The 27,083-nt window shown below is 53.0% G+C and overlaps 2 protein-coding genes across 5 annotated transcripts in view; both read right to left on the bottom strand.

The window, feature by feature from the left end:
- Positions 1–16,128, bottom strand: part of Ube2g2 (ubiquitin conjugating enzyme E2 G2) — a 29,234-nt gene extending 13,106 nt beyond the window's left edge. For 2 of the 4 annotated variants that reach the window (XM_021256393.2, XM_021256394.2), the window contains exons 1-3: positions 15,995–16,098; positions 2,449–2,484; positions 2,309–2,354 (exon numbers count right to left, since the gene is read on the bottom strand). Coding sequence is in view for 2 of the 4 variants with exons in the window: in XM_004842506.4 (XP_004842563.1) it covers positions 2,309–2,354; positions 2,449–2,484; positions 15,995–16,037 (125 nt within the window). In the remaining 2 variants the exon portion in view is untranslated. Of the gene's footprint in view, positions 1–2,308; positions 2,355–2,448; positions 2,485–15,521; positions 15,760–15,994 lie in introns of those variants that run through there. The other 2 variants (XM_004842506.4, XM_021256392.2) reach the window with 2 other exon arrangements.
- Positions 16,129–18,108: 1,980 nt separating this feature from the next.
- Sumo3 (small ubiquitin like modifier 3) lies at positions 18,109–26,800 on the bottom strand. The gene is made up of 4 exons (XM_021256395.2): positions 26,649–26,800; positions 24,180–24,308; positions 21,282–21,353; positions 18,109–19,384 (listed from the first exon to the last, which is right to left on the bottom strand). The coding sequence occupies exons 1-4, from the start codon at positions 26,667–26,669 to the stop codon at positions 19,280–19,282; spliced, it is 327 nt and encodes a 108-aa protein (XP_021112054.1). The 5' UTR covers positions 26,670–26,800; the 3' UTR covers positions 18,109–19,279.
- Between the last annotated feature and the right edge of the window lie 283 nt (positions 26,801–27,083).

The following is a 27,083-nucleotide window of genomic DNA, read 5'->3' as shown; positions in this document are numbered from 1 at the left end:
GTGCCAGCCCAGCCTTGCCAGGGCTCCCTGCACGTGTGTGCCCTGCAGCAGGCGTGCAGTGCAGCTGGTGTGTCCCTGTTGACACGAGACACAGGAACAAGACAGGTCACACCTCAGCTCACATGCACAATCTCTGCTACACCTGCTTTGCACTCCGGGACATGGCCGGGGGTGCTCGTCAGCCCACACCTGCCTGGCATGAAAGGCTCGGAACTGCAGTCCCCTCATGTACACTCCGGTTATCGAGTCTGAAAACAGTCAACAGAAAATTCCAGAAATAACTCAAGTTCTAAATAACTTTTGCTCAAACTGCTGTCCTATCTGTTCTGTGTCACTAGTTATTGTTAATCTCCTGCTTTGTCTACCTTAGCACTTACTCTTCACCGCAGACATGTGTGCCTGGGAAGACAGCACTTAGCATGGAGTTCAGCGCTATCCACAGTTTCAGGAACCCACCGGCCGTCAGCTTAGAACACATCCTTCAGGGATAAGGGCCAACAGTACCATATGAGACACAAACACAGGAAACACAAGTGTTCAGACAGAAAAAGCAGGTGTCAGAGCCCCAGTAATGAGTCTTGCAAATTATCAGGAAATGTCAGGCCCGCTGTTCTTTGCCTGCACAGTGTCTGCTGATCATTTGTGAAACGGTTTATCAAAAGCTCTCGTGCATGATCTAACCTTCACAGACGACACCCAGCATCAATGTGCTTCTTAGCCTGACTTGTGGGTCATGAAGAATGACTGTGACACAAGCAACAGGCAGCACGTCCTGTCCTTGCCCGGAGCTCATCGCTGGCCCAGGTGCCAGGGCGCTTCTGGTGTCCCCGCCCACCACAGCCTCTCTATCCAATAAAATGCAACCAGAAACCTTCTGAGTGATGGTGGCAGCTCACTTCACAACAACAAAAGCAAGAGGCTGGGGACAAATTTCAACTTCCTGAATTTTACCTACCTCGTTTTGTTGCACATCTGCAGGAGAAAGAAGAAAAGTGCAGGGCTGGACTGGGGCTGCAGAACACTCTGGAATCCAGCCTACCTGTTTTTCCTTCCAGGCAATATGGCTTCAGATTCAATATCCTGGACCCTAGTGAGGGTCGGGCACCACCTGCTCCCTCAGAACAAGCCGAGTCTCAGGACCAGAAACCAGAGGGCCCACAGCCCCAGGACAGCACACAGGAATGAGAAGCAGAGGTGAAGTGGAGGAAGGACAGGAGGAGGGGCAGCGCCCACCCAAGGGCAGGCAGGCCCACATGTCCCCATGGCTTCAAGGACCCTTTTCTTACTGCCAAAACCTTGGGTTTTTAGGGACTTCTGGAAGTCAAAGCCACCTGTACAATTTGGGGCTAACCCACAGTGACCACTAAGATATGGGTTTTGACCATGATTCCTGGCTTCTTAGCCCCTCCCCAAGGCAGGGCTTACAACCCGGACCGGCTCTTCCTCTGCCTGGTGACAAAACTCCAGCCTTCCCTTCCTTTGTGTTTTGGTGTGGACCATAACTAAAGTCTCTGACTTTCCCTTGGCTGATGGTAGGTCCTAAGACCTTCCCCATGCCTCATGAGCAAGCATGCCCGCACAGTGAAATCTCCCTGCAGCCCTCAGGACAGGCTGGGGACACTGGATGGTGGGGCGCAGGCTGGTTCGTGGGGAGCTGAGGCTCCTCCACCCCGCACTTGTGTGTCCTTCACTGGGCTGCTTATTCCCATGCTTTAAGTATCCTCTGCTGTAAACTAGCAAACACAGAAGTGTTCCTCTGTGTTCTGGGAGCCTGGGCAGGGGTGCCAGGAACCTTAGTCTGCAGCTGGCTGGTCAGAAGTTCTACAGATCAGACTTGGGAGGGGGACTGAAGTGGGGGCCATCTTGGAGATGGAGGTTCTGGCTGTAGGACCGGAAGGTTCTCAGGGAGACAGTGGTGAGCCTCCTGGCATTAGGGGTATCTGGCTGGGGCCCACTGCAGAAGTGAAGCTTGCCTGCCGGTGGGAAGAAACCCCCACACCTTCTGGAGAAACAGAAGTTTCCTGTGGTATGAGAGCAGAGGGAACAGGCGTTTTGTTTCCCCTAATAGAACACACCATTATCTGGAAGCTACAAACATGATTGAAAACTAAATCTTTTACTGCTTCTAAGGCGACACCATCACTGCTTTGGGACGAATGCCCAGCTGTCCTCTCCACGCAGATGAGCCGGGGACGAGCGGAGTCACAAGATCCACTTGCCCTGTCCCCCGTCAGCCTCCGAGCACAGCCACCCCGCTAAGTGTGATTCTCAGGTAACCCTAAAAACTAGTAACACGTGAGTAACTTACATGATCAATGCCTCCCATTCAAAAAAGTTCTCTTCATTCATGGGGCCTGCAGAGAAAGAAAAAAAATCCCACAACATTTTAACTCCAAAGGCAACTTTATGCTTAGAAAAACTTATAAAGGAGTTACTTGAGTCCCTTACCTGCCACAATTCCTTCTGGAGGGTTCAGTGTTAATTCTACAAAAGCAAAAAGTCAAACATTATCCAACAGAATGAATATTACATTCCCATTCCAACAAAACTTTTTACAAAGCATGTAACACTAGAGTTCACATCTCAAAAACAGACAATTCTATTTCCCCAAAGTAAATGCCTGGTCCAGTTACAATATTGACAAAAATACGTGAGCAGTTATTTGTACCAACAAAACAAAATTCTCTTTTCACGAATGAAAACAAAAGCCAGAAGAAAAACAAGGGGTAAGCTGTCTTCCAAACTCCCGCTGGGTACCTTGACTAGAGCTCACCGGTCTAACACAGTGTTTGTTACTTTCCAGCTGAAGGGTCCTTCCTGTCACTTCCAGGAGCATGTGGCTATGACAAGGAGAGAGATGAGCCAGGGCTGGGGCGGCAGAAGCTCGGCACCTTCACATACACTGAACACTGGCTTTCGCACACTCTGAAAAGGCAGTGAGCCCAGACTGACATGGCCAGCACAGCACGAATCGGCACTGGGCAGCTGTAAGGCCCACTTCCCATCAGGCGCTGCGAGGCCCTCTCTGCCCCTGTGGAGGCTCTGCAAGGTGTCACTTCAAATCCGGGCTTCATTTCCAGTCTGGCTGTGTGTGCATGTGGCAAGTGTCCTCAAGGGTGGAGTGTGGGAAGCCTGGTCCCCCGGAGGTGTCACCCGGAGATCTCAGGCCACTGCAGGTAGAGGGAGCTGGTGTGCGACCAACCCCTTGACAGTTTTCACAAGAGCTGTTGCCTAAGGCACAAGCCCACCTGCCCTTCTGGTGCTGCTGGAGGTGTGACCTCGTCCCTGGGCAGGCACTCCTCCCACTGCCATCAGCCCCAACACTGGCTAAATAAACGCCATCTCTTTACAAAGCAGTCCATTTCAAGCATTTTGTTATGGTAATGAAAAGCAGACTAGCGCCATCTATTGGTACAGAAGACGCCAAAATGAAGCCAAAGCTAAGAGAAGCAAAGAAGGGAAGGAAAAGGCAAAAGTCACAGCAGAAGGGCTGCAGCATGGGGAGGAAACCAGGCCACAGAACACACTCCCTGCCAATAAAACAGCAAAGACCCCGAGACCCACAAAACCAGAAGGTGGTCTTGGGAAAAACAGAAAAGTACTAAGTCCCTGCCGAACAAGTACTGTACAAGGCACACAGGCTGGGAAAGAAAAAAGCAAACTCACACTCACAAACACTAACCCTAGCCCATAAGTTGGAAAAATAAAATGTTTCCCATCTCACATGACGTACAAAAATCCAATTACAATCTTGCATCATTTAACGAAAGGGACACACTCGGAGAAACGTGTGGTGGTGCGGGCCTCACAGCCACTCACAGAAACCCGGCCCTGCAGGACAACCACTCCGCGTGGCCCACTATGCAGTCAAGAAACACGGCAGGCAGGGTGTGAGACAGCCTCGGGGTAATGGCACTGTGAGAACACAGTGTGCTGGGTAAATAACGTAAGGGGCAGCATGGAAAACAGTGCAAGATGTAAGAAACACATGCACAGCAGCACAGCTGTGGACCGCTGTGGACCATGCACTGTGCGTAACTGTACACTTGCTATGACAAATGTGAGAGTTGCTGCTGCAGGGCAAGGTCACATGGCTATGCCTTCACCAGGCCACAGAAATTTTTCAACTCCATTACTCTTTTATGGAACTACTTTCGCATACATGGTCTGTCATTGACCAGGATGTCATTACATGACACATAACTGAATATCAAAAGAAGGAGAGTCCACAGACATGGACAGACTTATGGTCTGAATGTCTGTCTCCCCCAAAATGCATGCAGAAATCTGAGCCCGGGGCTGAGATGGCCCGGCCTGGTGACAGTGCCTTTATGGGGAGGAGCACGGGGGCTGGGGCACAGCTTAGTGGCACATCACTGGCCTCGCACTGGCGAGCCTGAGTCTGAGCCCCAGTGCTGCAAGAAGGGATGGGGAGGAAAGGGCACGAGAGAGATTTCTCTCAGGCCACTGAAGACACGAAAACATGGTCACGTGCACACCAGAGAGAGGCCCTCACGGGCACCAGACCCGCCGCAGCCTGAACTTCACCACCGCTCCCTCTAGAACCATGAATGACAACTGCTTCTTGCTCAAGCTTCCAGTCTATGGTACTTTTGTTACAGCAGCCAAGACAGACAGACAGCAAATAAGCAAATAAAATTATACTCAACCAGGCCGGGGATTTAGCTCAGTGGCTCCGCTGCCTGCCTCGCAAGCACTAGGTCCTGAGTTCGATCCGCGGTACCAAAAAAAAAAAAAATACACACTCAACCTTGCCAGTCAAGAGAAATGCACATTAAAGCCACAATAACATGGGGTTAAATATCCTTAACATTATAAATGTCTTTATTTAGTCATGACAGAATGGCTAAAATTAAAAAGACTGACAACCCCAAGTGCTACTGAGTGTAGCGCCTGGCTCTTCCTGCGTCACTCATGCGAATGCACAGTTGGGTCATACCGGGGATCACACAGCGGCTACAGGACCGTGTGTCCCCACAGACTCAGAGCTCAGTGTCCACGGCCACTTCCCGAGAACAGCCTCTAACTGGAAGTGACCCGATGCCCAGCAAGAGAACCGTGCACTAGAGGATGGAACAGTGCTCGGCTCAAGATGAACAAACTACGGTGCACGCAACGGCATGACTCCACAGTGTCACGCCAAGCAAAGCAACTCTGAGCTAGGAAGACTCCGCAAGTCCCTCTCTGAATTCCAGGAAAGCAAACCCGCTGTACAGGCAGAGTAACGCTTGGGACCAGCCCACAGCACACAATAGGGTAGATCCTAGGCCTTCCTGAACTTTGGGTTTCAAAGTCAGGAGTCTCAGCCTGTAGTAAAAAGCGAACCAAATGCCATCAGGGAGCAGGAGCAGGGAGGGCCAAGGGCACAGGGAGCTCAGGGAGCGAGCCACGGGAGCGTCCCACAGCGTGACTTCAACAGCAGCTGCACAGAGACTGCTATCTGAGATGGTTGCGTCACATGCAAATTTTAAGTTGGTTTCCCCAAATTAATTTCAATTGCTTTATGAACTATAAAACAAATCTCTTAGAGGATAACATAAAATATCTTCATGCAATCTGTATAAAGACTTCTTGAATAGGAACAACAATAAAATTAATAACCATAAACATTGACCACAAAGCATAGATACAATGAAGAATAACAAAATTTAAAACTTTTGGGCCAAGGATTTAGCTCAGCAGTTCTGCCGCCTGCCACGCAAGCGCAAGGTCCTCAGTTCAATCCCCGGTACCGAAAAGAAAGAAAGAAATTTAAAACTGACATCAAAAGACACTTTAAGAAAATCAAAAGGTAAGGCCCAGAGAGGAAGAAATTTGCAACAGAGATGACCAACAAAGGGCTCGTATGCAGAACTTGTGAAGAATGCCTTTAACAGGAGGCCAGGTGAGGGGACCACAAGTCCAAACCTGACCTGGGCAACTCGGCGAGACACACACACACACACACACACACACACACACACACAGAGGGCGAGCTAGAGACTGCCAACAAATGTATACATCAGGAAAAGAAAACCTTGTCTAAACATTTTAATACTAAATTTATTGAGACATGGGATTAATATGTTACCTTTGGCCTCTACAAGTATGAGGTGCTCAAAGTGGGGGCTGTGAGCTTCCAGACCTTAGTGTGCTGAACTGCTGAGGTGTGTATATGTTTTTTGATGGCCTCTCTCCCTCTCCATATATATATGATATACATGTATATATAAAATACATATGTGAATATGTACATATGTACTGTACATTTTATATATATATAAATATATATATATATATATACATGTGGAATGTAGCTCCGTACAAAGGCCCTGGATTCAATATCCAGTTAAAAATATGAACACAGGGCCGGGGATTTAGCTCAGTGGTTCCAGCACCTACCTCGCAAGCTCAAGGTCCCGAGTTCGATCCCCGGTACCCCCCCCCCCAAAAAAATTTGAACACAAAGGAAAAACCAGCAAGAGACCTGCACAGGCGCTTCACACAAGAAAGAGATCAAAGCAGCCGACACCACCCAGCAAGGCGCTCCACACCTACTGGGGGGAAACACTCAGCCCAGCAGAGCCACCTGCCAGCCCAGGTTGAGGAGACCCACACCAAGAGGCGCGCAGGGGCCAGGAAGTGAGAGAACCACACTGCTGCTGGGAGAAGACACCCGACCACTTCCTGGAAGGCCGTGTGGATGGCAGTGTGGAGGGGAGCTGTCTCCCGCAGGAATGTGTGCATGCGTGGTTGCTGAGGACAGTCTACAGGCTCCAGCACACTGTCCTAGGGCTAGAAAACGGACACCGCCCAAGTATCTGCCAAAAGAGGCCAAGACATCGTGGGGTTTGTACAATGGAACAAAGACAAAAATAAATGACACAACTACACAAAATACAATGCTGTGCAAGGCCCTGTGAGCCTCGTACACATACAATTAGAGATATCCCCATGAAACAACGCAGGGCAGCAACGACACCTGTAATCACAGCACTTGGGAGGGGAGGCAGGCTGTTGGGAGTTCGAGGCCAGCTGGGTTACAGTGATTTCAAGGGCAGCCTGAACTACACAGTGAGTCTCAAGAAAATCAAATTAAGGGCCAGACATGAGGATGAGGATCGCCGAGAGGTCAAGGTCAGGCTGGGCCACACAGTGAGTTTGAGGCCAGCCTGAACTACATAGCGAGACCCTGTCTCAAAAAAACCAAAAAAATACTAATTTAATTGAATTTAACTTAAAGACCAGGGCCAGGGATGTAGCTCAGTGGCACCACGCCTGCCTCGCGAGCACAAGTTCGATCCCGGGTACCGAAAAAAACCCACACTGTTCCAGAACGCACGCTTTGGTGGAAAGACCCAGAGAAGCAAGAAGGGAACGCTCCTGTAGAAGAGGGTCGCGGAGGCTGTCTCTGCAGCAGGCCACAGGCGGGTGCTCCTGGGTGGCTGGTGGCGCAGTCTCATTCCCTGCACTTTCCTCTAGGGCAGTTCCAGTTCCTAAGAAGTCCCGCCTCGACGCGACAAGGAAAGGCAGAGGAGGCTGGGCTCACCGGTGCGGTGGGCATAGGCTGTGAGGGAAGAAAGCACAAGTGGGCGCTCACCCTGGGGTGGAGCAGGAAAGTCCAGCTCGGGGGTCTGCTAACCGGAGGCTCTGCACCCAAGGGAAGCCCGAGAGTTACTCCACACGGTGTGGAACAGTCACCGGGCCCGGGCAGAGCCTTCGGGTACGCTCCTCAGGGAGCCTGGGGAACAGACTGGACCGATGCGTCCCGGAGTTCCGCGGAGGGGCCAGGAATGCTCACGCCCACCATCAGCCGGGCCTGCTCGAGGAAAACCATTTCACTCCACTCGCCAACAGCTGCTGAGAAACCCTGATCCCAGCAACACGGCCCACAAGGGGGCCACGCAGACCCGACACCGAGCAGATGCGGACGTGGGGAAGACACCAGGGGGGCCGCCAGAGGACGGAGACGCGCGCGGGGCGAGGTGCCGAGCCCGGAGCGGGGCGGGCAGGACACACGCGCATCCGCGCTCGGGAGGAGAATGGAGCGAGCCATGGAGTCGACACGGGCTCTACACACCCAGCATCCGAGCTCTAGTCCAGTTCTGGTGTAGAAAATCAAATCACCGGGGAGGAAAACAAGGTTAACACAGATGGGCTGAAACCTGATAAAACTGAGCGGGAAGTCAGCAGGTCACCAAGGGGGGGCCTCCCAGCCAAAGGTGAGGGGCGGCGCCGACTGTGCTGCGCGACCACGAAGACCTCAGACCACAGGAGCTGGCTGTACTCCTGCTCCTCGCTGGGCCCCTCTGGAACCTGGAACCCCCTCGACGGCCCGCACCGGGGAGCGGGAAGGGGCGGCTCAAATCTGCAATTCCAGGGGTCCGGCCGCGCAGCTGAACCGCCCGGCTCGCCTCGCAGCAACAGCGGCATCTAGCGGCCAACAGGACCTGCGCCCCGAAGCAAATCTTGGCTGTAGCACAAACTGCATTCCTTGCCACGGTTTCCTTGAGAACGTTAATTTGCTTAAAAATTATTTTTCTTAAAACAGTGGCTTTAAAAAATACCCACCACACAAGATGAAACAAACGACCCAGCAGTTCCATTTCTAACAATCCACCCCACTGATACCCTAGTAAGAATAAGAAAAGTGTACACAACCATTCATTTCAGGACTACCTGTAATAGGAAAGGGGGGAACCCCGGGATAGACCCAAATGTCTACCAGTAGAGGAGCAAGTGGGCCCGCGGTCCAGGCGAGTGGAGTACTCTACAGAGGTAACTATGCCTACTGACCCGTGCAGAGTGAACCCCAGCTCAGAGCAAAAAGCAGCGGCTCCAAGTGTGCATTAGGCTCCCTGAACGGGGCCACTCTGGTGTCCTTAGGAGAAGAGACTCGGGCAGAGCCACAGCAAGAGAAGGGGAACTATCCTTGCCACACCATGATCTCGGACTTCTGCTGCCCCGACTGAGGACATGAGCTTGTGTTGTTCACGCCAGCGAGTCTACGCTACGGTGGCCCTAAAAACTAACACAGCAGTGGAGCATTTGCAAATAATGTCCAAATAAACCTCGGCCCTGATCTCCTTGGAGTATATATAACTTTACAGGGTAAGGATCGCAGATCTAAACATGAGGGCTAAAACTATAAAACTCCTAGAAGAAATCATAAGAGAAAACCTTAGTAACTTTCCATTTAGCAATGATTTCTTAAATATAAGACAAAACCAAGAAATATTTTAAAGTGACAATGTTGGGCTTCATTGAAATTTTGTTTTAAAGTCTGCATTTTAAATGGCAGAATTATGCAAATCAGAAGGCAAGCCTTGGGAGAGGTGTAGTTTCAGTCATCTGAGATAGAAAAGCCCTAGAAATCTGCTATACAACAATGAGGAACAGTTAACAAAATTGTAACATACACTTGAAAATGTTAAGAGGCAGCCCTGTGTCTATCACCTAATAAAATCAAGAGCAGAGTCTCTGGCTAAGGGAAAATACTTACAAGACAAACCTCCAACAAAAGATTTGCACCTACATGACAAAAGGAAATGTTACAACTCAGGAACAACACAATTTAAAAATGCGCAAAGACTAGGCCAGGGATTTAGCTCAGTGGTTCGGCCGCCTGCTTTGCAAGCCCATGGTCCCGAGTTCAATCCCCAGTACCATATCAACAAAAAACAAAAACCCAAATAAATGGCAAATAATCAGTCCCCAGGGAGATCTACAAGAGACCAGACTAAGAGTGGGGTGTGATGATGGTGCACGGTGATCCCAGCATTCAAGGCTGAGCCAGAGGATCACTGTGAGTTCGAGGCCAGCCTGGGCACACAGTGAGTTCGAGGCCAGCCTGGGCTACACAGAAAAAGAGCGGGGTGCAGTGGCCGAGACAGGAGGATCACAAATTTGAGCCCAGCTATGGTAACTCAGCAAACCCTATCTCAAAAATTAAAGAAGGGCTGGGGATGTAGCTCAGTGCAGAGGCTCTGGGCTCAATGCCCAGTACCGCAGAAAGAAATCAACCAGAAAAGCCCACATCCACACCCAAGAGAATGACTGAATACTCAAAGCCCAACCGTCCCAGGCATCCGTGGGGAGGGCGGAGAACTGAACTCTGCAAAGTGGTGTTGAGAATGGAAAGAATGGCAAAGCTGCCTGGGAAGTGTCTCTTCACTTCCAGCAACCCAGTTATGCAAGAGAAATGAAAGCTCGCTCCACAGAAAGACACATGCACAATGCTCCCCGCAGGTCCATCTATGACAGCTGAGACCCGGGAAGAGCCCAAACCCACAGTCAAGGGCAGGCTACCACACAATGGACTGTTACTCCACAACAAAAGGAGCAGAATCCAGTAGTCCACCCTCACCTGAGGTTTCTGTCTCCCAGGGTTTCAGTTCCTTGCCAACTAAGGTGTGAAAACATTAACGGAGGGCCAGGATGTAGCTCAGTGGTTACGCCGCCTGCCTTGCAAGCACAAGAACCCGAGTTTGATCCCCAGTACAAAAAAAAGAAAATAAAAAATATTAATGGAACCTGTGGTGCTGCCTGTGATCCCAGTACTCTGGGAAGCTGAGGCAGGAGGACCGAAGTTCAAGACAGGCCACGGCAACGTAGCGAGACCCTATCTCAAAAAAAAAAAAAAAAAATTAAGAGAGACTGGAGATGTAGCTCAATGTGGAAGGCCCGGATTAAGCCTCCAGTACAAAGTAAATAAGAAAATTCCAGAAATAATACAGAAGTTTCACATGGCTGTTCATAAAACTGTCAGGAAATCCCATGCCGTCCCGCTCCATCCTGCCCAGGATGTAACTCATCACCCTTCTGCCCAGCACACGCAGGCGTGTACCTGCAAGCCCCATGGCAGCTGAGGGAAGGGCGATCAGTCACCTAACCTCGACACAGCACACTGTCCCAGCAGGTCTGCCTCATTCTTACTTATTCCTGCTACTCCCCCATCTGTGGCCCAGTGCTAGTGGTAACAAGAAACAACACAAGTGAAGTCCAACACAATTAGGCTGAGTTGAAGAAGTCCGAGAAAAACCTACAAAAGACTCTGCAGGCAGTGAAGACGGATGTGTCACTGCCTGGGAAGGGTTACAGGAAAGGGGACAGGGACAGGGACAGACGGACACCGGGCAGGGCAAACCCCTGCAGATGCTGGCCAGACCCCTGGCACCACTGCAGTGATGGTCCTCCGAATGCACACAACGGTGGCAGCCTCCTGCACCGTGTCAGTGCACTGTGCCGAATACTAGCTCACAGAGCTGCTTTCCCTGCAGCAGCTGGGAGAAGACGACACCGCAAAGGCTGAAAAGACTAAGCACAAACAGGGATACGGTAACTAACACAAGATCACCCACACCAGGTTAGCGACAGAAAGAACTCCAACCTGTCTACAGCAGAGTCAAACAACCTTACAGAAAGTCAGCAAAAGACACGCAGAGACACTGTGAAAGGGAAACACAAGCGTACTTCTGCTGGTGGTGGGAAGCAGCACAAAGATTTGACATCACCACTCGAGGTTCACTCACAAGCAAGGAGCTGTGAGGACTGTGTTAGTCAGGCTGCTGTCACGGTAACCAAACACCTGAGATGACCACATTTACTCTGGCTCAGTTTCAAAGGTTCCAGTCCATGCACAGGTGCTCCAGTTGCTTCAAGGCAGTATACATCCTAACAGGGACCGCAGGCTCAGGACTCAGAGAGGGACCGAGGGCTGGGGAGCCCTTCTGATGCCTGAGGGCATGTCATTCAAGGAGATACTGGGACCCCAGCCCCTCCTCTTGCTCTTTCCTGTCCTAGCCACAAGGTAAACACTGCGTTCTGCTGCTTGCCCCACCATGATGTGTTCCTTGCCACAGGCCCCAAAGCAATCATTCTGCCCCACCATGAACAGAAACCTCCAAAGCGGTGAGCTGAAACAAACCACCCCCCCGCTTTTTTGTGATACCGAGGATCGAACTTGGGACCTTGCCCTTTCAAGGCAGGCACCACACCACTGAGCTAAATCCCTGGTCCCCATTCCCCTTTATAATTTGAAGTATTTTGTGACAGTAATGGAAAGCTGAGTAACACAGATGTCCATTTATTATTTAATGTGTAAACCAATCTTTTATATGGTCTTACATATAAAATAAACTTCACAATAAAAAAAATAAACTTTAAACAATAAGAGGAAGTGGCAGGGAACGACAGTCCCAGGAAGGCCAGGCAGGGATGGCTTCTCCCTGAAGTGGGGAAGGTACACATGTGCTGAGGCTGTCCAAGGAGCTGGGTGCCGACACCGGAGATGAGCCAGGGTGGGGAGGGGCGGGCAGAGTGTGAGCGAAGAGCGCTACCAGCCAGCCCTCCGTGCTCCTCACTGCCCGGCAGAGGGGTGTCATTTAAGACAGTGTCTGTCAGGTGCTCGGGCTCCCCTCAAACTGGCAATCCTCCTGCCACAGCCTCCAGACCCCCAAGGTCATAGGTGTGCGCCACAAAGCCTGGAGTGACTTAAACCTTAACAGGACCTCTGCTGTGCTGAGAACGGCACAAAGTGTAACAGGAAAAGGACCAGGCAGAACCTGAGACAGGAATCCAGGCCGGAATGGCCTGTGGAAGTGGATGCTGCTCGGGTGGAGTGTGGAGGGAGGATACAAGAGAGGGTGAGCTAGCGGAACATACAAGGTCTTTGGCCCAAACACCTAGGAAGGAGCCAGTTTGGGACATGCAGGTTCTGGACTCCTATTAGGCACCACACTGAGTAAATAGCACCCCCCCAAGTTCAAGTCCTCCCAAAGTCTGTTCATGTCATTTGGAAACTGGGTCTCTGCGGATGCAACAACTAAAGTGAAGAAGCCAGGTGTGGGGGTGCATGCCTGTAATCCCAGCACTCAAGAGGCTAAGACAGGAGGCCAGGAATTCGAGGCCAGCCTGAGCTACACAGTGAGACCGAGACCCTGCCTCAAAAAAATAAAAAATAAAGTGAGAAAGGCAAGTGCAGCAGCACAGCCCCACAATCCTAGCCACTCGGGACACTGAGGCAGAAGGATCAAACACAGTGAGACCCTGTCTCAAAATAAAAAGCACTGAGAGTACAGTTCCACAGCAAAGCACTTGCTCAGCAAGCACAAGGCCCTGGGTTCAATCTCCAGTAAAAAAAGAAAGATGGGCTGGGGATTTAGCTCAGTGCCATTATGACTGCCTCTCAAGCACAAGGTCCGGAATTCAATCCCCGGTACCAAAAAAAAAAAAAAAAAAAGGAATAAAAAAGATGAAGTCACACTGACTAGGGTGGGCTCTAAGCCAATGACTAACTGTACCCTTTTTGCTATTTTCTGAGGTGGGGTCTCACTGTGTTGCCCAAGCTGGCCTCAATTCCACAAGCCTCCCAAGTAGCCAGGGTAACAGAGCTGTCCCACCCCACCTAGCAACTGGTGCCCTTACAAACGGGAAATCAGACAGCCACACACAGAGGGATGGCGGCCACAGGAGGGTGGAGGAGATCAGAGACACTGCCACAAGCTAAGAGCACCAAGGACTGCCAGCAACTGGCAGCAGGGGTAGGAGGAAGCAGCCACCCCAGAGCCTCCCCAGCCAGCACTGCCCTGTCGGAGTTTGGATTTGAGATTTCTGAAGTGGGAGAGATAAACTTGGCTGAGTTGAGCTATCCCACTGGTGGCAGCCTTAGGACACTCCTAACTAGGCCAGTCTCTCAGTCCCAGGAAAGGCTGGAGAGTGTGAAGGCAGCAATTTAAAACATTTGGGTCCTTTTCCTGCTCTATGAACAGAAGCAAATCTTTTTGCTTATTACATAATTTCCCGTAAAATCAGGAGCCTAAACAGAACCATATCTAAATCTGCAGTTCTCCATTCCCAAGCACAGTCCAGTGTGCCTGGACAGATATCCAAATCTGCCTCCACACCCCTCTACAGAGGCTGTCTCTGCTGAGTTCACCCCTACACTGGTTCATACTCCCTTAAATATGCTGAGGACAAGCTAGATGCTCAGATACAGGAGACCCTAAATGGAGTTTTATTACATTACCAGGACACGGGGGGAAAATCCCTCAACACAGCACCTACTTTCTGTCCAGTTGTACTCAGGCTCTGTCCACTGCCACAACTTGCTGTGCACTCAGGGCCTCAGACCAACACTCACTGGACTTCACAGTTCCTGTGTGTCAGAGTGAGGGCACGGAGAGGGCCAGCACACTGCTTACAGACTCAAGGCCGGAACAAGCGTTGGCAGGGCTGCAGCCCAAGTTCAGGGCTGCTGCAGACACAGCTCCACTCCACATGGCTGAAGGCTGAGGGTCCGGCTCAGGCTGGCGGCTGCCTGGGCTCCTGCTCATCTTCTGAGGGACACCTTCTTTTGTCAGCTCACAGCCCTCTTCTTCCCTTCAAAGCAGCCACCACGCAGGCAGTCCTTCTCATGCTCGGAGCCTCTCGGATCTGCTCCCTCACTTTTGGACCTCCCGTGATTACTGGTTCCACTCAGGTAATCCAGGATCCTCTCCCTCTCTTCAAGTCAGTGAAGAGTAACCTTAAGCACATTCCCCAAGGGCCAGCTCAGCAGTGTCAGAGTGAACGACAGAGCACAGGGCCCTGAAACATCTGCCACAGGTGCTCCAGCCTTTCAGGTATGAACACACGAAAACACACAGACAACACACTTCTAGCACACAGCTCTGGAAAACAATTACTTAGGTTTATTACTGCAAAGCAGTTGACAATGTGGTGGAAATAATTGATGAAGCTTTGTAAAAGAGGAAAAACTCAACTTCACCAATCCAAGACTGGATTGAACAGGAGCTTGAACTGAATTTGCTATGCAGGGGATGGTTTTCTTCTCTATAAAAATGAAAAAATAACACCTGCTCACAATGTAGAAATAGGGCTAAAAAAGTAAAAGACAGAAACAAAACACTGGGGCACCAAGAAACCAGCATTCACGTGTCTGAACCCTCTCTCAAGAGTCAGAGGTAACAGTGGCCCCCAGTCAACCCTCTGTTCAGGGTGCACCCCGCGCTGTCCCCAAAAACTTCTCTTAAATGTACAAACACAGTGGGTGTGGTGGCAACTATATTTGCTGCCTGTGTTCCCAGCACTCAGGAGACTCAGGCAGGAGAAGCCTGAGTTCAAAGCCAGCCTGGGCTTTGTATAGTGAAACCCTGTCTCAAAAAAGCAAAACAAAGGTATAAAAGTATGTTCCCGAAAGGACCTTGGGTGGTGAGCATTATCTGAACATTTAATCAGCCTGTGCTTGCAACACCGGTTTGCTGAAGCCAAACATCGACTCTTACTGTGCAAGGCCACCAACAGTTGAGGAAATTAGGCTGCATGTGCACTTACCACTAACTTTTACTACGTTCATTGCTTAGCTTATTTTTTCTTTTTTTTTTTTCCTGGTACCGGGGATCAAACTTGTGCTTAGCTTATTTTCAACTCTGTCCCCAAACTATCTTCGATCTAATTACGAGAATGAATAATCGCGCGAACCCCACTGACAGCTGCCTAACTGCATCTGACTGAGCGATCACCTCCAGGACGAGCTCCAATCCGGCAGCCGGGCGGTGCAGGGCTGCGGACGGCCGGGGCTGGAGCGCGGCAGGGCCAGGGTCCGACCCCAGGCCGCGCCGGTGCCCTCTCAGGGTCCTGCAGAAACAGGCCGCTGGCCCTCCGGGGCGGTCGTCCCTGCGTGTCCGCTCCGGGCCGGGGGCTGCCGGGAGGCGACAGGGCCGGCGCACATCCCGTTCCTCGGCAGGGCGGAAGCAGAAGCCGCGCGGCGCAGCGCCGCGCTCGGCGGCCGCACGACTCGCGGTCCCTGACCGGGCCCGCGTCCGCTCCGCTGCTTACGAGCCGGGGAGCGGGGAGCGGCGAGCGCGGAAGCCGACCCCGAAGCCGCGACACGCGGCCGTGCGGGCTCCGATCCCGTCCGAAGACGCCGGCGTGACTCAGGCCCGGCGCCGCCCGCGGCGGGACGGCAGGGGACGCGGGCCTGGCCCGGACTCACGTTTGTACTCGGCCATCAGCCTCTTCAGCGCCGTGCCCGCCATGTCCGGCAGCAGCCGCGCTCCGCAGCCTTGCCGCACCGTGCCCGCCCGTCGCGCCCGCCCCGACGCCCACCCGGGGCTGCTTCCGGGTCGCCGCCGCCATCGCCGCCGCGGGCCAGAAGCGCTTCCGGGGCACGGCGTGGGCGCAGGGTGGCCCACGTGGCGCCGACGGGCGGGCTGCGGCTCCCGAGCCCCAGAGACGCACCCCCCTCGCGCGGCGCGGTCAGTGGGCGCCCGGGCCGGCCCCGGCCTCTGCCCGCCTCCGCGCCCGCGGCTCCTTCCCAGGTGCTTTTGGCCTGGGGGCGGGGGTCGCGCCTCTTCCCAGCCTTGGGAAACGCGGCCAACAGGACCGTCAACTCAGAAGTCGCCAGACGCTTCCGGTTTTCTCCACTCCCGCTCTCTCCCGGACAACCTGCTCTTACTCTAAGAGCACAGAAATGTGACTTACAGTTTGTCAGGATGAGTTTTAGCCTCCAATGACAAAAAAAAGGCAAAACGTGCTGTGAAAGCCACATGTGAGTCTAACCTTTGCACAGCTGGACAGGGTTTGACCCTCAGAGCCCCACGACCTCCCTAACTTCCCCCTCAGGGTCATCATTCAGTTCTTTATTTGCAGTTCAGCTTTAATGGCACACCTGGCAACTCCCAACATGGACCACAAGGGTTGTGAGCAGTGGGTGTATAACTGACTTTCCTTTTTTTGGTACTGCGGATCGAACTCGGGTCCTTGCGTTTGCGCAGCAGGCGGCAAAACCACTGAGCTGAATCCCCGGCCCTGACTGGCTTTCCTAAGCAAGGACACTGGGGAGGGCCGCTCCGAGTGTCAGCTGAAGTCCTAAGCACCGTGTCCCAGCTGACCGTGTCCCAGCTGACCAGTGTTGTAATGACAGCCTCAGAACAGCAGTTTCTCCACCTGAGCGGGTGCACACTGGGGACCCCTGGAGTGCTGGGACTGTGGGGGACCTGAAATGTGGAAACTCAGTGCTAAAACTGAGAAAGTTCCAGCTGGGATCCTGGAAACGCATAAACGCGTAAGTAGGGCCTATCACCCCGAGGCATCCACTGAATCCTAAGATTCTGGGTATTAAATTGTGATTTATTGTTTTAAAAAATATTAGGGGCTGGAATGTAGGTCAGTAACAGGGCATGCACAGGGCCCAGGGTTGCAGCCCCAGCATTGAAAAACAAATGTTATCTCCCAATACCAACAAATCTATTATTCCAAAATTCAGGTACATTTCTGAAATGAAAGTGTGGAGGACATGCTGCTCTTTCTGCTAACATCAGGGCACGGGGGAAGCTGGAGCAACTCTAACACAGCCAAGTAACTTCTTGGCTGCCAGTCTCATCTAACTGAAAGCTCCTGAGAGGGGTCCCTCTCCTTATGGAGTCTACTGGATTCCACAGCCCTTCCCAAGTTACACAGAGGATGTGGCAAACAGCTGTCTCCACTGTTTTAACCCCTGTCCTGCTGCTGCCCAGTGACTCAGTCCCTGCTGCCCTCCACCTTTCACCTAGTGGTTACTCAGCTCACTGACCATGACAGCATGGTCACTGATGACACTTAATCTGGTTTTACATCTCACCAGCAGATACTGAGGCTTCAGTTCATTTTTCAAACTGACACATGAGTAGGCTGTCAAAGTCACAAATAAAACAATATTTAAACAGGCGTGATGGCACAAGCCTGTAGTCCAGCACTTGGGAGGCTGAGGCAGGAGGATCCCAGCAAGTTTGAGGCCAGCCTGAATTACATAGTGAGACCCTGTTTTTTTTTAAAAGAAAAGAAAATAGAATATTCAAACAGCAGAAATATTAAGATGCCCTAAAACCTAGACTAACACCCAGACCCACCTACCTCCAACCCTTCTCTGAGGCCAGCAGGAGAACAAGGGAGTGTTGTCACCATAAGCAGTGCAGATGAGCTGGCCCAGTCTGGGCGATGTGCCAGAGGAGGCAGCGGGGCCATCAGTCCACTAAGGCCACTCCTGAGTGGCCTGCTCCACACTCAGTGTGCATACTGAGTGCCGACATTCACCTTGACATCAAAGGCAGCATTTAATGTGAGCCCGGAGACAGAATACCAAACTATATTTACTGTTTACAGTAGTAAAGGACAGCAAATAATGTACAAATTGGTGAATAACCACAACAGAGCCAACAAACACCCCACCCCAAGCCCATACAGCAAAACAAGGAACATTTTTGCAGGATTCTAAGCAAGCAACAGATGGCAGGCCCTTCTCAGGTGACTGAGCGTCAGAGCATGGCTGCCACGCAGCAGTGGGTCTTCAGAGGAGGACAACAGGCAGAGCTATGAACGATGTAACTGGCAGAGCCCAAAACATGTCACAGAACTGGGGTCACCGTACTAATGCACGACAACAATACATACTTGGAAAGCAGTGGAGCACAAATCCATGAGAAGAACACAAAGTCACCTTTCCAAGGGCTTCTTTTGCAACCACATTTTGAAGTAGCTCTTACACAGTAATGGAACTGAAAATTCAGGAAACTTCATCTTTTTTATATGAAGACCATAACTATTCATCAAGGTGAGTACTAGACGTCTGAGGCCACAATACAATTGCCAAGTGAGAAATGTGGTAGCTACTTTATTCTTACGAAAAGGGAAAAAGCTGGTTTTTGTTGCGCCAATCTTTGCCCATGCACCTTCACCAGGTACTGGGCAGAGGGACGGCATCCAGAGCTTCAGGCCCCAGGGGACGCATCAGGAGCAGAGAGCAGGGCCACAGCACTGAATGACCTGCCATGTGTTCATGACCTTTCAAGAAGCGGGCCAGTTTTTCCCTTCCACTTTACCATAATGCTTGACAAAGCCTCAAGTTGCAATCGCAGTACCTGTGCCTACAGCAAAAAGTGAGTGAAATTCTGCCCGTGGTCCCACGGCCACACTCCCTGGGAGAATATGCACTGTCTATATGCTTACGACAGGCCGCTCAGGAGCAGTCTCAACTCTGGGGTGACAAGCTGGCCACAGATGGAGCCAACACTCGGCCACAACTCTTGTAAAAAAATGTTTTGGGAGGGGAGAAAAAAACAAAAATGAAAACAAAAAACCTCACAACTCATTTTATCTAATCAAAACCAATCTGGCCCAATTTAAGCTGTAGACGCTTCTCTAGATGCAGTTCTGCATTGCACTGGAGGTGCACCCGACAGAGGTGGGTTGGGTGGTGACTGTCCTCGGCTCCCAGACTCCGGTGATCAGCTTGGCCGTGTGCTCACCACTCCACAGCAAACGCAGGGTGCACAACGGTCCCTCTGGAGGCCGCACCTCCCGTCTGTTGCTGAAACACGTCGATGGTGTCCTCGTCCTCCATCTCCAGCTGTCAGTCACAGTGGCCAGCCCCAGTGAGCGGGTACAAGAGATGTCAGGAGAAGGGAAGAGTGAACACAGTGCACGCTACCTGCCCCCCACACTAGAGGCAGCCGCCCACCACTTTGTCAGGGGTCTTGGGGGGAGAAGTATCACTGTGGAGTCACAACTACTTCCCCACTATTAATCCAACCAATTTCCCCTAACAAAGCTCATGCAAGAATATTCACAGCTAAGAACTTTAACTGTCAGAAAAACATTCATTCAAATTAAAGTGACATCTGGGGATTTAGCTCAGTGGTGCCGCTGCCTGCCTCAGAAGCACAAGGACCCAAGTTCGATCTCCGGTACCAAAAAAAAAAAAAAATTAAACTGACCTGTCTAAACTCCATACTGAACGTGGCACACAGACTCTGTCAGTAGCCTGCAGGAGCCATGTGCTTTACAGCAAGTGCAGTGAGCCAAGAAGTAAGGGACCATGAAGACGACTCACTGTGGACCCTCCCCTGCCTCTAATACCAGGGCAGAGGCCAGTAAGCCCCTCTCGTGTGCTTCTCTTCGGATAAATCAAGTACAGAAACATTCCCTGTTCTTTTCTTACTCTGAAGAGGGACGGCCTGCAGTTCCCCGTGAGCCTGCCGAGGCTGGGGACAGGTCCATTCTGCAGTCTTCTCAGCAGAAGTCCTCGCGGCAGGCCTGGTGCAGACACAGGACCTCCCAGGGGACCATCTGAGGTGGTGAACCTCCCACCTCCCTCCTGGCAGCCGCCCTGGGGCCTCTTCCACCCTGCTTACTCCCCTGGGAGCTCTCAGACAGCCCACCACTCTAGTGAGTGGGGAAGAGTTCCAAAAGCAGCCTGAAGTTAAATACTACAAAACTATTTTCAATATTTGATGTTAAAAGTTCTGCAAAAATATTTTTACATAAAACATCCCAATTGATTATCACCTAATAAGGGAGAAATAAAAAGCTACCATCTCCATTTTAGAGACAAAACTTGGCTCCCAAGAGATGAAGTGACTGAGATCATAAGGCCATCGCCATCAGATGACAGACAGCAAGAGCTGCCACCTGAGCTACAGTTTGGAGCATGTGTCGCTCCAAGCCTGAGGCTCCACACTGTGCTTAGGCGCTGCCCTCAGCATGACAGTGGGGCGTAGCAGCACCTCCTCCATCGTCACCTGTGAAAATGCTTTCGGGGCACAGGAATCGAACCCAGCACCCAGCTACAGACTGACTGAAGTTGCAAACTCAGAGTCCAGACAATTGGTGGCAGGAGCGTCTGCCCAGCCTCCCTGGGGGATTCCTGGGCAGCAGCCAGTTACTGACCAGGTGCCCTGAGAGCATAGGTCTCAGCACTGGGGGCCAGGGTGATGTGTGATGGAACCATTTTCTCAACTGAAAAACTTAATCTCAAAATACCAAAAATTGTAAAATCTGCTAATTAAAACTTATTAAGAAAGATGACACACAAGCTTAAATGTTGCACGGTTTCTCTTATATGAGAAACCCAAAATATAATTAAAGAACAAAATGAAAGCTTGGTCACAGAAAAAAGTGAGATCTTTTGCAAATGGGAAGGGGAGAGGGACGGCAGGGAAGGGATGGAAACAAAGAATGAAGACGGTCGTGTGCACGCGCCAGCTCCGCATGGGACATGTGACCGTTACGTGCTTTATAGAAAGACTGGAAAACACCAGTAAAAACACTGTCAAGGGCCGGGGATGTGGCTCAGTGGTGCTGTGCTTGCCTTGAAAGTGCAAGGTCCTGAGTTCGATCCCCAGTACCAAAATACACACACACACACACACACACACACACACTCTCATCAATAACTCTCTCAGGTGCATGCCCGTGGCATCGATGTGGACGCCCATGGGGCAGGCCTGGACACAGCGGCTACATACCTGTGCTGGAGTATCTGTTTCATTAATGGGTTGCCCATCAAACCTGAATCTGATCTGTCTCATTGACAAGCCCTGGAAAGAAAACAAAATTACTGTTCAATCTTCACAGCTGAATTTTTTAAAAGTCAACCAAAATACCAGCCTTCTGGGTACATGCGTTTATGACCAGGTGAGCGAAATACTTCCTGTGGCCCCAGCCTATTTCAGGCGGTGGCTGGACCAGCACTCTGAGGCCGCCTTCGGACCTCTCTCTCTGGAGCCCTGCCCGCCCGGCTCCCTCCCCTCCCAGAAGCCAGCAGGACTTCTACATGGTGGCACCCCACCCCCACCCCAGAGAAACAGGTCATCAGGTGACAGCAGGGGCTGAGTAAAGGAAGCCACAGCCATAGGATGGCAGCAGGAAGGAGGGCCGCTTCCCAGCCCAAAGAAAGGCAGAGCCCATCCCGTCCAGTCCAAGGGGTGGCGAGCACACGGCTGGGCAGACACACCCATTTATCAAGCAGTGGGGTTAAAACAGCGTCCAAGCCTTCCAAGCCATGCCGCAATGACATAAATGAAAGCACACCCCAGGGACAAAGCGAACAGAGGGAGAGGCCGGCAGACAGAGGCTGCTCTGCTGGGCTCTGGACCCCGGGCGCTGGGGTGCGGGGGCAACAGCTGCAGGCTGGGGTGAGGGGCCCGGGGCCCCGGGAGGCAGGGACACGCACAGCCCCTCCCCCACTGTCCTGATGGTCACAAATGGCCTATCTACTTCCCGGAGCTCTGAGCTCAGGACACAGGGACAAGCGGCCAGCCAGCCAGAAACGAGGGAAAGAGCCAGCTCCTCCCCAGCCCCAGAGCTCACGTCCAGGACACTTGGAGCAACTCCCAGATTACAGTGTCTGGGCCCCACCAACAAGGCCACCAGCCCTGGCCAGGCAGCCCCTGCAGCCACACCCACCCACACACACCGACACCACCCTCAAACACAAGGAGCAGAGGATGTTCAAGGAAAGATGCCAACATGAGTCAGAGCAGAAAAGGAGAGTGAGGAGACAGGAAGGAAGAAAGGAGACAGAGCAGTTACACACACATCAAATGTGTGCACACGTACACACGCACATGTGTGTGCAGAGCTCTTAGGTAAAAAAAATTAATGCGTATATATCCAGGACACAAAAGCAAGCTGCCTCTGGGGAAAAAAAGGAAACTCAAAAGAAGAAAGGAAAAAAAACTTTCATAAATTAAAAATCACACAGAAATAAGAATGGCCAAGCAGGCATGGTGACACACATCTGCAATCTCAGCACTCCAGAGGCTGAGGCAGGAGGATCACTACAAGTTCCAGGCCAGTCTGGCCTGCACAGTGAGTCCAAGGCCAGCCTGAACTGCACAGCAAGGCCCTGTCTCAAAAACAAACAAACAAACAAGGAAAGAAAGAGGGAGGGGGGGAGAGAGAGAGAGGCAGGAAAGGAAGAAGGAAGAAAAGGAAAGAAAGGCCATACAAAGTGGGAGGATAAAGTTAAGAAAAATTCCCAGAAAAGAAACTAACAGGAAAAATAAAACCCAATGTAAGATGGGAAAAAATAATCAAAATGAAAGCATTGACAGTCGACTACAGGAAGACCAGAAATTCCAGAGAGGGAATAGAAACTACAAAAGGACACAGATTGTCAAAGAACTCATAGAGTTGCATGTCTGAAGCTGAAAATAAGTTTCTAGACAGAAGAAGCCCACAAAGCACCCCAAAGGCAAGCACCTGGAACGGACCCTCAGCTGGCCAGTGCCAGGAGACAGCCCTGAGGCTTTCTGAGCGAACTCAAGGGACACAACGGAAGAGTCAGGATGTCTGCAGGAGTGGTGGCACACACCCATCATCTCGGCTCTCAACAGGCTGAAGCAAGAGGATTGCAGTACCAGCCAAGCATGGCCAATTTAGGGTCTTGGCAAGACTTTGTCTCAAAAAACCAAAAAGGGCTGGGATGCAGCTCACTGGGAAAGCCCTGGCTTCAATCCCCAGTACTGAAAAGAAAATCATGCACGCGTGCACACAAAACCACAATAACTTATACGGAAGAAAATGGACTGCAACTTGGAAGGCTACATGTAGCCCAGTACCCAAGTGTGGAGGTCACTGTCAGCTTCCGACTTCTGATGAGGTGAGGCTATGCCACCACAAAGGGAAAGACTGACCCAAAGGGTGCAGGAACGGGGCTCCCAGAGGACACTGGGAAGCAGGGTTGGCCTGGCAGGTGGCACCATGTCTCCTCCCAGGCGGGTCTCAGTGCAGGTGGGAATGGAAATGGGGTGACCAGTCAGTAACTTGCACCCGGAAACACACACAAGCAGCAACAAGCAGACCAAGCCAAACAAGGAGACCAGCCCAGTAACCTGGCTCTGTCCTAAAGAGGGCAGCACCTGCTGCTGCCACAGCTGAGGGATGGAGCGGACGAGGTGAGGCCTCTTGTCAAAGGGGGCCCACATGGGCTCCAGGAGAACACAATAAACAAGCAAACCGAAGCACACGTGCCTGACAGTGTCAGAGGACACTGTCAACGCCAACCGGAAATGACTGATCTACCTGGTCTCTCGCCATTTTGAAATCCAGTCAATACAGGGGAAGTCAAGCATTTTCTTCCCTCTCCTAGGCAGAGGGAAAACCAAAGCACCAACAAGGACAGTGTCTCTACAGGCATATTCCAAAAAACAGCGAAGAAGGAACTAGAAGGCATCCTTTGCCACTTCTGAGAAATTCATAGATTTCAGCAAGGATCCCAGCAGTGGTCAGCGCCAGGCCTTGTGCAGTGCCTGGAGAGCAGCCCACCAGGAGGATGCCTGGCGGATGGCTGCGACTGCAGAAACCCAGGGAGAGGCCTTCAGGGATGCTGGGGACATGACGAGCAGGCCCAGCCCGCGCACCTGCCTCTCGCAGTAGGCCTTCATCAGCTTGCTCAGTGGGGTGTGCCTCTTGATCTTGAACTGCACCACCGAGCCGTCCTGCCCGGCCACCTTCAGGTTGATGTGGTCATTCTCCGTCTTCACACCCTCCTGCAAGATAGAAGCAGGGCTTGACAGCCACCAGCCTCAAATCGAGTCGTCAGGTAACCAAGGTTTTTTTTAAGGTCATTAGAACCAACCTAATTCTTAAAATTCTCCAGCAATTCAGAGTCACTCATGTGACTGTTTTATTTTTACACAATTTATTTTTAACTTCCACTTGTTAAGCATCCACGTGTAGAAGACACAGGGCAATGCTGGAGTCCTCCAGATTAATGCCAAGAAAGCTGGTTTAATACATCTAGGAAGAAATCCATCTGTTCTAAAATCGCTCTCACGCAGCTGGTAGAAAGCACACCCACAGGTTACACAAGCTACACAGCACAGTAAATACAGCAAAGCAGAACAGCGCCTGGGCAGCCAGGAGGAGCGCTGTGGTCAGTGGGGCTGGGAGGGGCGGAGCCATCCTCTGTGCTCCTTGGAGTGCGGGGCTCAGCCTGTCCTGGGGCTGGGGGTGCAGGGCAACAAGGGCTCCACAGCACAAGGCTCCCATAGAAACGTAGGCACAGGAGCCATTCCTAGATCTCACTTCCATATCACTCGCGATGCACACACGCCACTCAGTAGCAGCTTGTGAACACACTGAACCTACCAGAAAGGTTTTGCTCAGGGCACTGAGCCAGCCCTGGGGCTGCTCGGCCCGAAAAGGAACTGAGGTCCCAGAACCACTTTCTGTTTTCCAAGCCTGTCAGGCAGGCCGGAAGTGCTACTTTGCCACCTGACGCCATCCAGAAGCAAAGGAGTCCACGGAGCCATTTATTTTTTAATGAAACAAGGCCCCACTGGTGGCCTGGAGGACCAAGCAGGGCAGCAGAGTGGTGTCCATGCGTCTGTCTACGCATCCCGAGCCTGCACACCCGGAGCAATGACCAGGAGCCAGCTGCCTCAGGAGCTCTCTCGGTTCTGTCATCACTGCGCCTTCCTTTCCGGGGGAGGAGAGTGGGAGGGGCGCCTCACTCCCCACTCCCCACACACCCTGCCACACCGGGCCTAGAAAAGGGGAGTGGGCGCGTGCAGAAGGCTGGCGCACTGCTGGGCCACAGGGCTGCCCATGTGGTGGGAGAGGTGGCCCCCAGAGTGCCAGCCTCCAGCAGGGAGCCCCCTCCCACTCAGGATGCCAGAAGGTGGGCTCCAGCACAGGGAGTGGGCCATGCCAAGGAGGGCACCAACGACTGGATGTCCCACTTCCGCAAAAGGGGGCCCCGCTAAGCTCCCTTCTCCACTCCCTAAAAGCGTGTTCAAAACTGATGCACACAGGGACCAGAACACGAGGCCGACAGGACACGCAAAGGCTGCACACAGGCCAGGTGGGCACAGGGCACCACCCACAAGCGTCGGTACCCAGCTTGGGGACCCTCTATGCAATCTCGCTCAGGAATTCCCGAGTTTTCTTTTCTAATGAAACCCTTAGCCAGGCATGGAGCGCACATTTCTAACCCCGAGCACTCTGCAGGCTGTGGCAAGAGGATGGCTGAGTTCAAGGCCAGCCTGGACCACACAGGGAGTACAGGGCCAGCCTGGGCTCCACAGAAAGCCTCTGTAAAGAGGAGGAACCTGAAAACCCTGAGCTCAGTTCGCTGTGGTCGTCCCGTCCTGCTACCCGGGGGACAGACGCTGGTTTCTTCTAGCCACCGCCCGCGCAGGCCAGGTGTGGCTGTGGGCCGGGGTCTCTGCGCGGAGGAGCCGCTCCCAGCAGGGCAGAGCCGGCCCGAGCCGGGCCGGGGAGCGGCAGCCACTCAGTCACCTGGGAGGAGCCGAGCCCGGAGTTCAGCTCGGCACCACGTGCAGTTGTTGGATGTAACTTCGTTAAGGGGAAGGCCCGCAAGGCACCAAGCAAGGACCTAGGGCTGGCGGAGCACAGGCGGCCGGGAGGCCTGGGCCGGGCTCGGGTGAGGGCGCAGGGCCGCCCCGAATCCCTCCACCTGGTCGAGGGATTCAGGAGGCCCCAGGCTGGCGGGGGTCGAACTGGGCCCGGGATCAGCCGTCCAGCTGGCCCTGCGGAGGGCAGACCCAGCAGGTGGCCGAGGCAGGAGCGTGTGCGCAGTCAGGAGCCAGGGTGAGAACCCCAGGACCCGGGCGGAGGGGAGGAGCGCCCAGCACCGCAGCGGGAGCGCGCCCGGCGGGAGGCGGGAACACGGGGCGGGCCCAGCACGCTCAGGAGGCGGGCACTCGGGGCGGGCACTCGGGGCGGGGCTCGGGGCGGGGCTCGGCAGGGTGCGCCCCTGGGGCGGGGTGGGCGCCGTGGGGGAGGGGCGGGGGGAGGGGCGGCGGTCGGGCGCGGTCCCGCAGGCTGAGTCCCGCCCGGCCTGGCGCAACACGGGGCCGGCTCACCTTGGGCTTCTCCTCGGACATGGTGATGGCGGCGACGGCAGCTGGCGATGGGCGGCGGAAGCGCAGCGAGGAGCGGACGAGTCACGCTCTGGGCCCCGCTGCTCTCCCGCCGCAACTGCTCGCGGGGCCGCGCTTTATCCCCAAATCCCCGCGCGCCGGTTGGCCGGCCGGTGGTCACGTGGTGGGGGCGCGTGCACGATGCGCGCACCCTGTTGTCGGGCGCGCGCCGGGCGCGCCTCCCGGGGTTGGAACTGCGTCACGGGCGGGCCGGGCGCAGGGGCGCGCGGGCGCGGAGTCGGTGTGCGCGGAGGGGTCGGGAGGTCGCGGAGCACGGCGTGGGCCTGGTCCGCCAGCCGCCGCTCGTCGTCCGCGTCCCGTCGCGGCCCGGCCCCGCTGCCCACGCAGACCCAGTGCAGGCTGCGTCCCGGGAGGGAA

Source organism: Heterocephalus glaber, unplaced genomic scaffold (assembly GCF_053883595.1).
Source record: "Heterocephalus glaber isolate CG9 unplaced genomic scaffold, H.glaber_assembly_v1.0 deba00000122, whole genome shotgun sequence".
In the NCBI taxonomy this organism is placed as follows: Eukaryota; Metazoa; Chordata; class Mammalia; order Rodentia; family Bathyergidae; genus Heterocephalus; species Heterocephalus glaber.
Note: the sequence above shows the minus strand (reverse complement) of the source record. Positions and strands in the feature narration are given on the sequence as shown.